The sequence below is a fragment of the Macrosteles quadrilineatus genome, unplaced genomic scaffold (assembly GCF_028750875.1).
Source record: "Macrosteles quadrilineatus isolate MER2022 unplaced genomic scaffold, UCM_ALF_1.0 Scaffold_5__1_contigs__length_97177068, whole genome shotgun sequence".
NCBI classification, from domain to species: domain Eukaryota; kingdom Metazoa; phylum Arthropoda; class Insecta; order Hemiptera; family Cicadellidae; genus Macrosteles; species Macrosteles quadrilineatus.
Window position 1 is genome coordinate 36,723,193 of NW_026542598.1, and position 15,873 is coordinate 36,739,065.

At 32.7% G+C, this 15,873-nt stretch overlaps 1 protein-coding gene across 1 annotated transcript in view; it reads left to right on the forward strand.

Annotated features, from left to right (window-relative positions):
* Window positions 1-15,873, forward strand: part of LOC128995527 (uncharacterized) — a 144,818-nt gene that overhangs the window by 115,680 nt on the left and 13,265 nt on the right. The window contains exons 9-12 of the mRNA XM_054420546.1: window positions 6,627-6,851; window positions 12,331-12,564; window positions 13,472-13,679; window positions 14,494-14,627. Coding sequence (XP_054276521.1) covers window positions 6,627-6,851; window positions 12,331-12,564; window positions 13,472-13,679; window positions 14,494-14,627 — 801 coding nt within the window. The remainder of the gene's footprint in view (window positions 1-6,626; window positions 6,852-12,330; window positions 12,565-13,471; window positions 13,680-14,493; window positions 14,628-15,873) is intronic.

Sequence of the window (15,873 nt, forward strand, 5' to 3'; positions counted from 1 at the left end):
ATACTGCCAATGGCAATTAAGAGACCTACATTTATTGTGGAATCCGAACCACATTTTTACTTGTAATTAAAAAAATTGTTTAATTATCAGGATACCAATGCAACAGTCGTAGTACTCACTAGTGCGGACGTCAATCCACAACAGGGAGCATCGCATCCACAGTGCAAGCCTATAAATATCCACAATTCGTGACCTCCTAGTAACTGGATTATAGGACGACGCCACCGTCTCTGCCAGGATGATGCAAAGATTCACTGTAATCATTATAGAGATTTGCATGTGAATCGTAAGCAAAATATTTACAAGTGTCAAAGAAAATTTAATTTACCAATAATGTGGAAGAGATTCACGACTAATTAAATAAAAAATGTGTGTATAATTACATAAAAACGTCATATTATACTAAACATTTGTCGGTTCTCAAACTGAAAAAAGTGTTATACCAATATTTTGAATTATATAATGGTGGCGACTTAAAACTTAAATAGCTTATATTAAGTACCTTATTTATAGTAACCCCACTATTTCTAGGCCATATTTTGCATGTTTGATGTGAAAGACTTTGAAGTAGTATTATTCTGACGAAGAAGTTTTGAAAAAAATTCCAACAAAATATATTTCTCGAAAGTGCAACCTTTGTCTAAAACACTTTTCGCTGCAATCTCCATTAAAAATATGTTATTCTTGGATGAATGACATTTCGTATGTATACGGCAATGCAACAAACGGTTGCACAGACTATTTGATTTCTAGGTTACTGATTCTCGAACGTGGAGACCAAAGTTTATAGAACAGTTTATGCTGAATCAATACAGCTGACTCTAGGTAGCAAAGATTCATAGTTCCTTGTATATGTTATCCTAGATCTAGAATTCAAAATTTTGCTAAAATTAACCAGATAAAGAGATCTTCTATAACGTCGTCTTAGTACTTTTAGGCTAATCAGGGTATAGCTGGGCCTAGTTCAATGCTGAAAGGTTTGTGTTTAGCTGGACTTAAACGTCCTTGATCTTGATCATTGGGCATTTGGGTAAAAATAGTCGCAGCTGATGAACTATCTGCTCATCTTCAATAACAAAATTTTGCTAGAAAAGTCAATTTAAAATAAATTAAGTAATTTGTTAAAAACTCTACAGTATGGATTTCGTAAATTAAAATATTACAGAATCAAGGATATGTTTACATTAATCTCTGAAGGGTTAGAAACTAAAAAATACTAGCCCAATTAATATGTCATAGATTGACTAATTTGTTTCATGGATTTTATAAATATACACATCCAAATACACCTTTTGCACACTTGTTTGAAAGTTTAGATATGGGATATGTATATATATATGTATGTATATGTATGTATATGTATATGCATATGTATATGTAGGCTATATGTATATGTATATGCATCAAAGCCAAAGAAGAGTGACAAATTGTAAACTTTATTCAACCGCTTAAGTGTTTAGCTCTTTGGAGTAACAAAACCTTTTAACTATAGATAATATTTTGGTCGATTGTAAAATTTATTTTCTAATAAAAGGGATTTTGATGTCCACACATTCTGAGCTGTAGCCCTCCAGTATTTATCGATCGTATTTTGTGGAAAACATCCCCTTTTGATCCCGGGCCAACTTTAACACAACAACATATTGGTTAATGTATAAGACTTACAGAGTTTTGGCATTGACTATGGATACTGAAGTCCCAATAGTTGTATCAATAGTCAAATGTTTTAGCTAAAATCATTTGTTTAAGAAAAAGTGGTCTCTTATTTATACGTGATTTTGATCATGAGTTTTAAATTTAATATTTGGGATCAGTTTTGTTTTGGAAAAGTAGCAAATAGTGTATTTTTCTCGATTGGTGTGCGCATATAAATTTGTAATACCACTAAATTACCTTATTAACCTCCTTATTAAAGTTGGAACGTTTTTTTTTTATGAAAACATTTTATCATAGTGCATTTAATTACCCGCTTTTAATGTTACAAAGGATAATACTACTACCACTTCATAAAGTCAATGACATCATTTACTTATCAACGTTGTTTTAGGTTATTAATAATAATTGTATTATACACAGAAATTGTTTCGTCTATTAGCAAAGATCGTTTTATTAATGTGGTAAATAGGCATAATAGTGGTAACTCGTTTTGAGGTAAAAAGGTAATAATAGATTACGGATATTTTTAGCATTATATAAAACAAAAACAATTCTAAAACCACTGTAAATATAAAGTACATTTACATTATTCCAACTTCAACTAAATATTACCAGTACAAAATTCATTTATGCTGCATTCATAGGTTTACTATATACGCCATTCTACAATATAATTTTTAAATTTTATAAAATTGGTTAGTATTTGTATTTTTATCCCCAGAAAATATTTTGTGTTTTAGTTATTGACAAGTTCGTTTGTTTTAGTTTTTGAGGAGAAACAGTTTGTAACAATATCACAGATCATATCAAAAGTGGTAGAGTGAAAATATGTTACGGCAAAAATGTACTTCCAAACAGTCGCGGATGTTAAAAAATGACATCAGAAACACATGGACTCAATAAAGAGTCACAACTGTTTATGCCCTAATAAACGTTATTCTGCTATTTCCATACCAGTGAAACGTGTAGCGCTTTGGTACAATATTGTGTCGTAGCTTTGTTATATCTAAAAAATATTAACTTTTTCTCTTCTCTATAAAGCATAAAACTATATAACATAATTGTGACACACATAGCTTGTATTTAAAAAAAAACAACTATGTAGTCTATATAGACCATTGCTATAATCTAGGTAAAAACGTTTAGTACTTACAATATGTCTGTATTTAGTTGTGTAATCATACCCAACCTCAAAACCATTCAAAATGTAAGTTGATTCACTTGAATATTACGGTTTAGATTAATGTATATTTTACCCTGAGTTTTTTTTTCACTCCTTAGTTTAAATTCATCAAATCAAGAAAAATAGAACACCAAAGCATAACATTTGATTCGTAGCTTGTAAATTATCCTTAATACTATTTATTAGTGTCAGTGGCAAGATGGCGAGGCTTTATAACTCATATACTATTCAGATGTCCATGGGATAAAATGTTTAAAATGAATGTTTAAATCTACTTATCTTTTATTCATGAACTTATAAAAGACCTACAGTTGAAACTTTTACTTTAAAAGGCATCCATCAACTTTTTGTTGAATAAATACAAATCAAAAAATCAATTTATTATGTACAGTGGCTTTGAGTACTGGCAAAAGTAATAGGTAGTCTTTTAATGTTGTATTCAGTCTCGATGCTCCAAATTAAAAGTTAAAATGTAGTTACTATACAACCTATTTAGTTGATGAATCTAATTCAAATTTAATTTGGGTCCAAAGAGCTATTACGATCTATATCACACTATTTCTGTCCAATCGTTAATAATAGATAATTATTCCACAGTATAAGCCCAGTTAAAGTGCACATATTGTTCATAGCAAGAACCATAAATGATATCCGTGAATTCCTCTAAAGATGGAGAATAAATCTAATATCAAGATATCGATCAAAGTATGTTGAAAACTTCACAGCTGGGGCCAAAGTAAACTTGTACGGACACGCTGCCGTTTTTAATTTAAGTCTGGGGGCAAAAACATCTCAACCGCCCCCAGTACACTGATATCACACCGGTTATTATATTAACTCCGGAAAATTTTGTAAAATTATCATACTTTCATGCTTTAAGTTATAAATAGCTTTCTGACACTGTCAAAAACAATACTTTTAAACTCTGTTAATTTAAACTTTACCTACACACTTCACTGAAGTAGGCTTTTTGTAAACGAATTAATTTATTTTATCTTGCAAATTTATTAAAATTCAATGACTTTGTTATTTAGAATAACCGAAACTATTGCAGATATTACTTTTATTGCAGTCCGATCAAATGGTCCAACATTCTGGGAACGTACAAATATTAAGTAAAGCTATTTAAATTTCAATCGTACTTTAAAAAAATATATTTTTAATTGTTAACAATTGCTACTGTTTTTTTTTTCTATTTAACTGCGGTTTTATGTTTAAAAGCTTGTGAAAATGTATTTTTAATGCAAACTTGTATTACCTTTATGTTGATTTTATTAGTTTCCCAGTTAGTATGGGGAGTTACTTTGCTACATTTACTAGCAATGCCGCATGCAAGATTCAGCTGTCTAAGAATAAGAATTATTCCAAACACCGTGGCATGTAATAACTACAGCACGTTTGTTTCATAGCCTTTATCAAGAATTTCATCTAGAATATTGCTACATAAAGGGACCACCATAGCCTCCTTTCTCCAGGCAAAATACTATATACAGATTATCGATTTTATTGATAATCAATACAAGATGAAGGCAAAGCATGTTTCAAATCCATAGCATTTTAAAATTTTTCAATTTTGAGAGTCGTTCGGAAGTTGTAATTTTTCAAATTAGAAATTTCTTGTGTGGGTCGTATTTTAAATGTAATTTTCCCACTCCCTGTTTAAAATTTATAAACATGTATTTTGTAAAGGTGCACAGAATTTTAAAATTACAAAAAAGTTTGATTAGGTCCAATAGTGTTGTATATGAAATTGTCTAAAAAAATAAACTTTAGTATCAATAAATGTTTCAAAGCAATTAAAACCTTAAAAATTTAAGAAATGTCCTAAAACCAAAAGTAAACGGAATGTTATGATATATATAGCATCGTTAAAACTCCTAGTATACACTACATTTTCTCTAAAAGTGCATTGTTAATATACATTACCACAATCTCCTACACCTTGCATTTGGGTGTATTTTTTGTTAAATAAACATAAATCAATAGTATTTTCATTCGCCATCGGAAAATATTTTTACTAAGAATATCAGACAACTGTATATCGTTGGAAGAATGTAGAGGAATGCAAATACTTGTAACCTAAAACCATAAAAGGATAAGGGTTTTGTAATAAAAGTATGAGCTGTCAACATTATAACTCACTTGAACGAAAAGTCAATATTCTTTTATGCAGTACTGACATTATTTGCATCGTTCTTGAATATACGTTAATGTATGTAGTAATGACCAAGCATTATATTTAAATAATTTGTTGTGGCTAACTTCGGGCGTAATATTTAAACTTTCATTGAAAATGTAAACGTTGTGTACACTTCCGATGCTTATTTTTTTACTTACTTTTATACAAAGTATAAAATTAAAACTTATTCGAGTAAAGATTCAGTAAAATTGACACTAAGTCTTGTTCTTAGTCATAAGGCACTTTGTTTTCTACCTTATAATTAAAATAGCCTGACCTTAATTTAGTCTATCCTAATTTGTTTTAACTTGTAAATACTCACCGTCAGTCTAAGTATTTGCGATATACGAAGGCACAAAATGTAGTTACTTGTAGATATTTGTAAAACACGGGACTATAGTACATAGTATTTTAGGTTATACATTAAACAATGAACGACCAAACTATTAATAACTCAAGTCTTTCTTACATTGTTTTTCACACAGTTTTCTTTGAAGACTTTATCCTTTACCGTAAAATATTGGCACCAATGAAGTAAATGAAAGGAAAAATTGAGCCTTATAACAAATGAGGCACAGATCTGGTCCATTGCCTCAACAAATCATCTGCCTAGAGTCTTGAGGATAAAACTGTAACACTTTTCTTTATTGCTGTAGGAAATAGCATTCTGTCTAGATTATTACGAAGGCTGTAAAGACAATTGATCAGTATTTGTTTGTTTCAAATGCCAAACTATCTTTTTAAATTACTATATGACGTTGTCATATTATGTAGGAATGTATGATCATTTACTTTTTTATATTTTAGGTGCAAAGGTAGAACAGAATGGTTATGGTAAATGTGTAACACTATACTGTATATACTATACTATATCTGTAATACTATAGCATACCGTAAATATAAAGAACCAAATTCTCTCAAGCCTTGTCCTCCCCTATTGCAAATGCAAAGCTAGAGTGTAACTGCAATAACCATTTTTATTATACGCCAACCCCGTACGAAGAACGTGTACTCTGCTAGTAAGGTAATAAATCGAAAGAATAACATACAAATAAGTACAGCTAAGGTATTTTTAACATTAGGTATATGGAAAGTTCCCTTTGGAAAGGAATTACGACCAAGGTTTCTCGTCATAAAGAAACATTTTAAGTATATGGTTGATATAGGGGTGTGACTTGTAGTTTTCTCAAAAGTTCATGGGTATTTTTTGGATTTATATATGAATGGATATCAAACCTCTAAACTTAAACATTGCACAGATGCTTCATTATACATTAGAACCGTATACATCTGTTTCAGTTGGCCGGGACTGTGGCGTTGCGTGCTTTTTAGGAGATGGAAATGCTTGCATGGTTTTTTCTGACTCTATCAGCTGTTTCTTTGCCGGAATAAATTATAAAAGTTTAATTAATCATGGACACCCACTACAGCTGTAAAATGTAGGGAGATTCCATGTGTTTAGCCTTTTCTTCCAAAAACAAGTTATTTCTTTAGTCAATAGCCTACCGTGAATTATATCTTTCCTATAATAATGGAAGTCATCCCAATAATCAACCACAGCTGCATAGCGTTTCAAACAAAAAATCTACTGACTTTCCTCTTTTCCAGGTACAAGTACAGGACCAACTGCTGCTACGGGCTGAGCATGGACCTTCTGGAGAACGTCGCCCAAGAGCTGGAGTTTGACTTCCACCTGTACATCGTGGCGGACGAGGCCTACGGGTCGAGGGTGGTCCAGAGTGATGGTGAGGTCAAGTGGAACGGCATCGTCGGCGACCTAGTCTCGGGGGCGGCCCACATGTCATTCTCAGCCCTCAGCGTTAGTAGCCCGAGGTATGCACAGTGCCGGGGTGTCATAGCTCCGATTCTCATAACTCCTACACATTTAATTCTCGAATCTTGGATTCTTACTCCGATATAGCTAAACATTATTCTCATCAATCAGACTCCTTTAACTGATACACGCCTCATAGCTCCGATTCTTACAACTCCGATGCATATTTCATTCTCAAATCTTGAATTCTCATTGTTCCGATGTAGCTACACATAATTCTCATCAATCCGATTTGTATAACTGATACAAGCTTAATTCTCATATAGCTCCGATTCTTACAACACTGATGCATATTTAATTCTCAAAGCTTGGATCCTCATTGTTCCGATGCAGCTACACATAATTCTCAATACTCCGATTTGTGTAACTCATACAAGCTAAATCCTCATAGCTACGATTCTTACAACTCTGATGCATATTTAATTCTCAAAACTTGGATCCTCATTGTTCCGATAAGGCTACACATAATTCTCAGGACTCCGATTCTTTTAACTCGTGCACACTTGTGACTTGATTCTCATAGGTCCGATTCTTTTAACTCCAATAGACCATTAAATCTCAAAGCTTAGATTATTTTTATTTTGAGGCAGCTACTCATAATTATCATTAATCCTATTCTTGTAGCTGATGCACGCTCAATTCTCATAGCTCCCATTCTTATAACTCCGATGCATAATTAATTCTCAAAGCTTTTACAGTATTCTTATTATTCTGATGTAGCTACTCATCATTCTCAAGACTCATATTCTTATAACTGATGCACACTTCTTACCACAATAGCTCCGATTCCCATTACTCCAATAAATGCACGCACATTTAAATCTTAATAGCTCTGATTCTGAAAACAGCAATGGAAGTTACTGTAAATCACAACGCTTGGATTCTTATGATGCCGATGTAGCTAAATATAATTCTCATAACTCCTATTTGTTTAACTGATAGGTACACGCTTAATTCTCATAGCTCTGTATCCAATGACTTTGACACACCAATAGATATCCGATTACTCTCGGACTAATTGGTCAGTATACAATCGGTCTGATCTCTGGAACATTTTTAAAAGTTATCAGACCTATAATGATTTAAACGTTTAAAATCTTTTAGCCATCTTATTAGATCTAGAGATGGTTTTCACTATTAATTTGCCGTTTGTGCTGATATGGAGGATCAAAGTACTAAATTATTCGCTTTTTAGCTCTTCAAAATAGTTTTTAAAGAAATTGCGAAATTCTATGTTTTGAGGGCCAAAAATAAGAAACCCCATTTTTACCCCATAAAACCCTGTTCCCATAGTTTGATCATTCTAATTGGCAAACTCGTTCGAATAAACATAAGTTTACACGTTTGCACTGAATTTCACTAAAATTTGACTATTTTTACTCAAATATCGTGCTAGACGGACACATGTTAGCATATATGAATTATTTATATAAATATGATACAAATACATATGAATTTGAACGATTGGTGTTTTTGGCCTCCGGGAACATTAACAGGAAAAGTAAATCGGTCCTGGGCCTAGGTCTTACCATGAGACCTGATGTAATAGCCAATTCTCTGCATGGTAAATTCCCTAAAAAATTCAACCAACAGATATCTTTACACCAGCACAACAATCTATAGTGCAACACATACTTCTTAATGGATTTTTAATTAAACAACTGAATTCGTTTTTAAATAATAACAATTCAAAGTATAATCAACACTTAACTATCAAAATAGTCTATAAATATAAAAATAAATGTTAGAACAAAGAAGACTTTAAATTAATGTAAAATTTTAAAATAGTTCTTACAATGAGGCTGTCAAAGAGTATCAAAAAGTGCTTTATTCTTTAGAGATGAAATCCTCTTCAGGTGCGATTCATCACAAAAGGATTAGTGCCAATCCAGTTGAAACGTTAACTGTCAAACATTTCCTCACAGGAAAATCATCATGTAATTAGCATCAACTTGGCTTTTAAGTCACCTTTTAGCGAATTCCCATAAGGAAAAAAGCTATTAAGATCCACCAAAATAAAAAAAAATATTTTTAAGATTCTCATGCTACTTGGAGAAAAAACTGTTGTATTTTTCTGGCTGATGGATGTATGTTGACCAATAATTTTTTTCTAGTAAACAAATCAATACAAATTTCGGTAAATGTATTTATTTCATCCTATGCTATTAACATTGGTCACAAAACACTTTTTACCTTCCACGTAGCAGCAAACCTAGATACTCGTTAAATCTATTGTTATTTAAATCTTACTAATATTATAAATGTGAAGGTTTGTGTGTTTGTTTGTTTGAAGCTCAATCACACTTTAACTACTGGTCAAATTGGTCTGAAATTTGGTATGATGATAGCTCACATTCCAAATTAACTTATAGACTTATTCTTATCTCAAAAATCCTTTTGGGCTCCGACCCAGTGGCTCTGTAGTTTCCCATATTAACCTTATGAGTATTCATATTTAAAAGGGATTAAAGGATTTTGTCAGCTGATTCAATTACCTAATTTGTTCTATGATATTCAATATTATTAAAAGTTATAAGGTTCACCGACAGGGTGCAGCACTATTATTTGATTTTTCATTCATGACAACATAGCTAATTTGAACCAAACTGCAACAAAAGGCTGTGATGCACAATGAGAACTGTTACAGTAGGATTAATTGTTTACAGTTAAGTTTATGTTTTTGATTTATAATGTTTTGATATTGTGCGGATATTCGATAATTTACTTTTTTATTTTTTAGGTGTAGTGGTAGAACATTATTGCTATGGTATGTGTTATACTATAGCTTCCGTAAATTAAAAGAACCAAATTTTCTCAAACCGTGTCCTCTTCCATTGCAAACACAAAGCATGAGTATAGCTGCAATAAGTATTTTATACTTATACGCAAACCCCGTACGAAGTACGAGTATTCTGCTAGTGGGGAATAAATATGTCTTGTTTATGGAAATATTTGAGTAAAAATCCAACCAGACAAATTGAAATTTGCTTAGTCTGCAGATTTACTGCAGAGGGGGGGGTATAATTTTTTTTTAATGTTTTCGTTATTTAAAAAAAAGTTTCTTTAACACTTTCAGTTATAACTAAGCTGTATTTCTCTTACAGGAGTTTATATAGAAAAATAGTATAGTTAAAGGAACAAAGATAAATTTATCAATTTATTCTAAGCGAGTTTAGAAGATAGACAGTAAGGAAATCCGCATCACCCAAAGAAATATTCTAGGAAAACTTAAATGTAATCAGAAAGTGTTTCTTTTGTCAGCTGTTTCTTTTAAAACAAAATCAGAAAACTTTGTATTTACAAACTTTTGCAATATCCAACTTGTTTTTAAACAATTAGACGTTTGTGTGAACTTAATTTTCTTAATCCGTTGTTAGTCTGAATATTCTTTTATGAAGATCTTTTTATAAAGATAAATAACTTGTCTTGATCGAGGTTAGCGTAAAAATAGATTTTAGTCACTTATAAGAGTTAAACTGGATAAGTATACAATAAAAAAATTATCATTATCATATTTTGTCAAAATCATTTCAAACTGTTATTGTTTTATTTTGTATGAAAGAGCTAAGTGCATTAATAAAACAAAATATTATTAGTTTTTTTTTTTGTGAAATTTCCTACACACCTATTTACTGTAGGGAGCATGGTAAGACCTGGACACGGGACTGATATACTTTTTAATTTTGATGTCCTTAGAGACCAAAAACACCATTCGTTTAAATTTTATGTATGTGTCTGTGAACGCAATGACTTGAGTATTTTTTTATCCGATTTTGATTAAATTTGGCTTGAAGATGTAAGGTGGGATAAACTCGAATGCGTTATCAAACCAGCATGATCAGACCATGGGAACGGATTTTTATGGTTTATGTTTTATGGGGGAAAAATTCATTTATTTCATTTTAGCCCTCAAAACACAAAGTTTCCCAATTTCTCTTTAAATGATTTTAAAGAGCTTAAAAAAAATATTTAGTATGTAGAACTATTTTGTGTGATTATCGGTTACGTAGAATATCCAAAAAAATTAAAATTTAAAATTCCTTTGTTATTCTTATGGAGAATAAGTTAACTGTTCTTTCTGGATATATGTTGATCAAACCAGGACAATTTCTTTATTCATATTAATATTTTACTAAAAACACACTTCATTACCAACTACCCCCACCCCACTGTCGCAGCAAAACTAGGTAGGCTACTCTTTAAACCTATTGCTATTTAAATTGATCCAAGGGAGGGTCAAGTCAGGCAAATACAGTTCCATTTCATTACCAGTTTTATGATCAAAGAAATTTAGTTTGGATATAAATTTTAATCCCAAAAAAGTTACTAAACTTTCACAGGTGACCTTACGATTCTTTGAGCACTTGAACCACTAAGCTTTTATAAGAGTACAAGAGTATCATGAGTAATAATAATGAGTTAATAATGAGTTTTTAAAGTGTAATGAGTAATGGAGTCGAGATTTACATTATGGTTGGTGTAGCTTACTCACAGCTATGGAACAATTAGATCATAAATTTTAAAAAAAATGAAACCTGGTTGGTTACTTTGATGGCCACAAGTAGTAAAAGTGAGTCAGTTACAATTACTTTGATTGTTTACACAGCTCAAAACTACAGCTGTTTAACCCTGTTCCTTCTACCTATGTTCACAGTAGGCACACACTACATACATGTCTTATGACTTTGGGCTGTAAATATCTAGTTAAAGAAGATTTTTTAAATATTTTTTTCAAGATTTTAAGATTTCTTTTTCATTGTTTTCTTGTATGGGTAACCGCTTCCATACTTAAAACTCTTGTTCATAATTTATAGCACAAACAACATACAACCTATTTACAAAAGTTAAATTTAACTGGTTATTTTGTATAAGCTTTTATGTTTATTTAACACAAAATTTCCCTAGCTTAGTTTTTCTTAGGAGTAGGAGGAGGATGAGTAGAAGGAGAAGGAGGAGCAGAGGATTTGAAGTAAACAAATACAAAGAAACGCTAGTAAGCACAGAGCGTTAATGTGCACTTGCCTTATTCAGCCATATAGCATTCTATAGTCTGTAATATATATCCTGTATCCAGACCTTTCCTCTACCTGGTACTGATCCGTGCCATTGGCCAGTCCCCAGATAGACGAAGGGTCAGGAGACAGGTTTCATCAAACAGAGTATAGCTATACTATCCCAACTACCAATTTACACCAATGTATAGGTACTTGAGTTGCACTTTTTGATGGTAACAAAATTATTCTAGCTGTTCATTAAAACACTGATCTTTTACTGAAAGATCCTAAAAATCATGTTGTCTTGGGTGGATAGTGTAGAGTTCCTATACTTACTTACGTAAAACTATAACTGGTTTACTTTTAAAGTGCTGGGGAAGACTATACGGCGGGGGATTATCTTTAACAATGTGTCTGAGGGATGATATCTCACTAAGTAAAATCTATTACTTGCAAGGTTTTGATCGTGAATGACCTGCTCTAGGTCCCAAGTAATAGACTTCTCAGTGCCCTACTTCTTCAGTGGTGTGTCGTTCCTCGCAGCACCCCGGCAGCGCACAGATATTCCTCTGTTGGCATTCCTACTTCCATTCTCTCCCGAGCTATGGATTGCCATCTTCACATCCCTCAACGTCACCGCGGTTGCCGTTGCTATCTACGAGTGGCTCAGCCCCTTCGGCCTCAACCCCTGGGGTCGCCAGCGCAGCAAGAATTTCAGGTTTGCTTAGTCATTGTATTTAGGTTTTAGAATGCATTGAAATTTCCACTTGTTATTTTATGCCATCATTCAAGTATTTATAAACTATGACCAGGTTGTTACTGTTTTAAGCTAAGCTCTTTTTAACTGGTAAGTTCGCTAATGAATAGTTTCAGATTATTTAATTATTTTTGTAATGGAAAACTGCCACTTTTGTTTTTGTTTACTTATTACTGTAGCAGAATTTATTTAATAAAAAATAGCTTTGTATAATAAGGATGTAACTTTTGTAATACCAACTATTCATCCCTAAAGAATTTAACTTAGCATTAATCATAAACATTAACTTATACTCTTATAGAACACCATGCCAGATTGGCAGGTAAGAAATGCTGTCAGGGTCTAGAATTCTGGGAAGCCATAGTTTAAAACTAAAAAGACACCAGTTATCCTAGCACAAATATCTTCAACCAAGGAAAGCCTTAGAGTTTTAGTTACAATAATAAAATGATGAGCAATGTTGAAAACTATACATTTTGCAGTGTACTATAGTCTGCATGATGGATTCTGTATCCTGACCCACCCTCTACCTGGAGACTGGCCAATGGTTAAAGGCCTGGGCCAGTACCAGGTAGACAAAGCATCAGGAGGATCCATCATTTAGTAAATATTTTGAGCTATAGTAAGCCATTACAGGTTAACAGGTAAAATTTATTTAATTAAGTCACTAACACATGCATCTGTTGAGGGTTGTGGCTCAATTTCTCAATGTCAATTTTAATTCAAAAACTTTCTACAACTTTATCATGACAATTAGATGTCTGCTTCTATTAATATTCAAAGTTACAAGATGCGTGTGTCTATAGTTTAATCCTTACCGGTACATTCAATTCCACCGTACTCCTGGTTCATCTTCTTCTCTCCTCAGCATGTCGTCCGCCCTGTGGGTTTGCTGGGGTCTGCTGTGTGGACATCTCGTGGCCTTCAAAGCTCCCAAGTCATGGCCCAACAAGTTCCTCATCAACGTTTGGGGAGGATTCTCTGTCATCTTTGTGGCCTCTTACACTGCCAACATTGCTGCCCTCATCGCTGGACTCTTCTTCCACAACGCCGTCGGGGACTACCACGACCGGAGTGTGAGTAGACGTTTGACGTTGTTTAAAATTAGAGTAGTTTTCACCTATGAAATAAAATATCCGATCTTGGGGAAAGGAATGAAGGGATAGAACAAATTTATAGTTGATGGATTTTTTGCAGGTCATGGGCTGGTAAAAATATGACCCCCTCAAGTTGTAATCTCCGTTATGCCTCACGTTTATGAAACTCATTCTCAGTCCAAGGACTTGCATTTTTATTTAACCTTAAAATTTTGCATTAATTATTTGGTGTTAACGAGCCATTTTCTTATGAAAAAATCTCAAATCCGTCACTTTGTACGGTACTAAAATATTTACTTAATTATATTAACTTAGTATAACAACTACATGATCCCTTTGCTTAGAGCAGGCATGCCGTTCTAGTTTGAGCACAACTTATAAAATCACTGATGATAGTATAGGTTATTATAAGTTAGCTGTTTGATTTTTCATTTACTTGCAATAATGAAAATTTAAAAGCTACTGAATCTAGTGATGTACTTACATTCAACTATGATTTCAGTGTAAAAAAATAACTTATTTGTTGCTATTGTTTTTTTCTTGTCAACGCTGTTGGAATCTTTTTGACGAGATTAAAGAGAGTAATATTCAAACGTTTTTTGGGAAAGACCAAACCCATACGCTTCGAGGGTGTGCCGGGAATCGAATCCATCCCTCCCACACCAAAGTCTGAGACGCTAACCACTAGGCTAGCAACACACCCAACAATACTCAACCCTCTCGACAGCAGTCTTCTAACAACTCTGAAACCCATTTATCATCCAAGTGAAAGTACTTTAATCCTGTGTTACAGCTTCTCTCGCAGAGAGTAGGCACTCCGAGAGCATCTGCTGCGGACTACTACGTACACAGAGCTAATCAGGTGTTGTGGGAACATATGCAGAGGTATTCTGTCAAAGATGTTGCCACGGGAGTGCAGCACCTCAAGTATGTACCAAAAATACCACTCTACTTATACCGTCAATGTTTACTTACTTTCTAGTTGTTATACAGGGGAACGTATTGTTTTGAAAAAAAATTGTTAGAGGATTTGATACAAGTTTTTGTTTTGGTGTTCCCTTGATTATAAAAGAATAGTTGTAAGAGTTTTGTGTGTATGGATATATCTTGAGCTAAACATAACACCAGTGATGAAATGTTAAAGATTCAGTTTTATTGATGACTAACCACTATATCTCCACGGTTTGTTTTCTTTCTTGAAAATTTATGTTTTAAAGTTAAAACTCTATTACACAAAAGTGTGATACACCCTTTAAATAAAATAATACTAATAAAAGGTTCCTTGGCTTGTATTGTGTTGATAATTTATAGCTTTATAATGGATAAACTAGTTAAAACCACAGATTTTTTCAATCACCATCAAAAATAAATAATACTGAAAAATGCAAGTTAAAAAAATGAAATTTCACTAGCACTAGCCTTAAATACTGCTTTTCATAAAGTGAAGGTAACCAGCAAATTTCTAACAGCTATAATTATGTTTCTAAGATGACTTTGCATCGTATTTATCATTTATTTGTCAGAGTAAATCTGGCTCCCAACATTTTCAGATTCAGGTTTGGTTAGAGGACTTTCCTTCAAGAAATTAAATGAAAACTTTTTAGGGGGGGGATATTTAGATTATGATTTAATTTAATAATTCGCTATAACCTGTATATACCAATAAAAAGTGCACCAAAAATTAAATTTGTTCCAGATTGATTAATATTAGCTGTGATAAAGTCAACAAATTTGAAATATTTACTGAAGGTCATAACATAAAACGAGAAATTACATTAACTGGATTCAACCCACCTTTTCTTGTTGTAGAGGGCCATTTCTGGTCATTACATTGATGGCACGCTCAGTATGTGTGAACCACATGGCCGACAAGTCCATACAAGTTTTTATCCGTTTACACCTCTATAGCCTTTAATCAACGTAATTGTTTACTAAGGAATTAGTTTAGCTAATCTTAAATTGATAAATAAATTCTTCAAAATTACGCTTTTTAATTTTTATATTTTTTTATCATTTAATTTTTTTTTTTATTTATACCTGATTTTAATCTATCATGTGGAATACGACCGGTGTGCAGGTCCACTGTAACAAGGGTGCGTTTTATATTTTGCTGCCATGTACTGTCTGTAGGACATTATGTACTTCTGTCGCAATGTTTGTTTACAATTAAGTA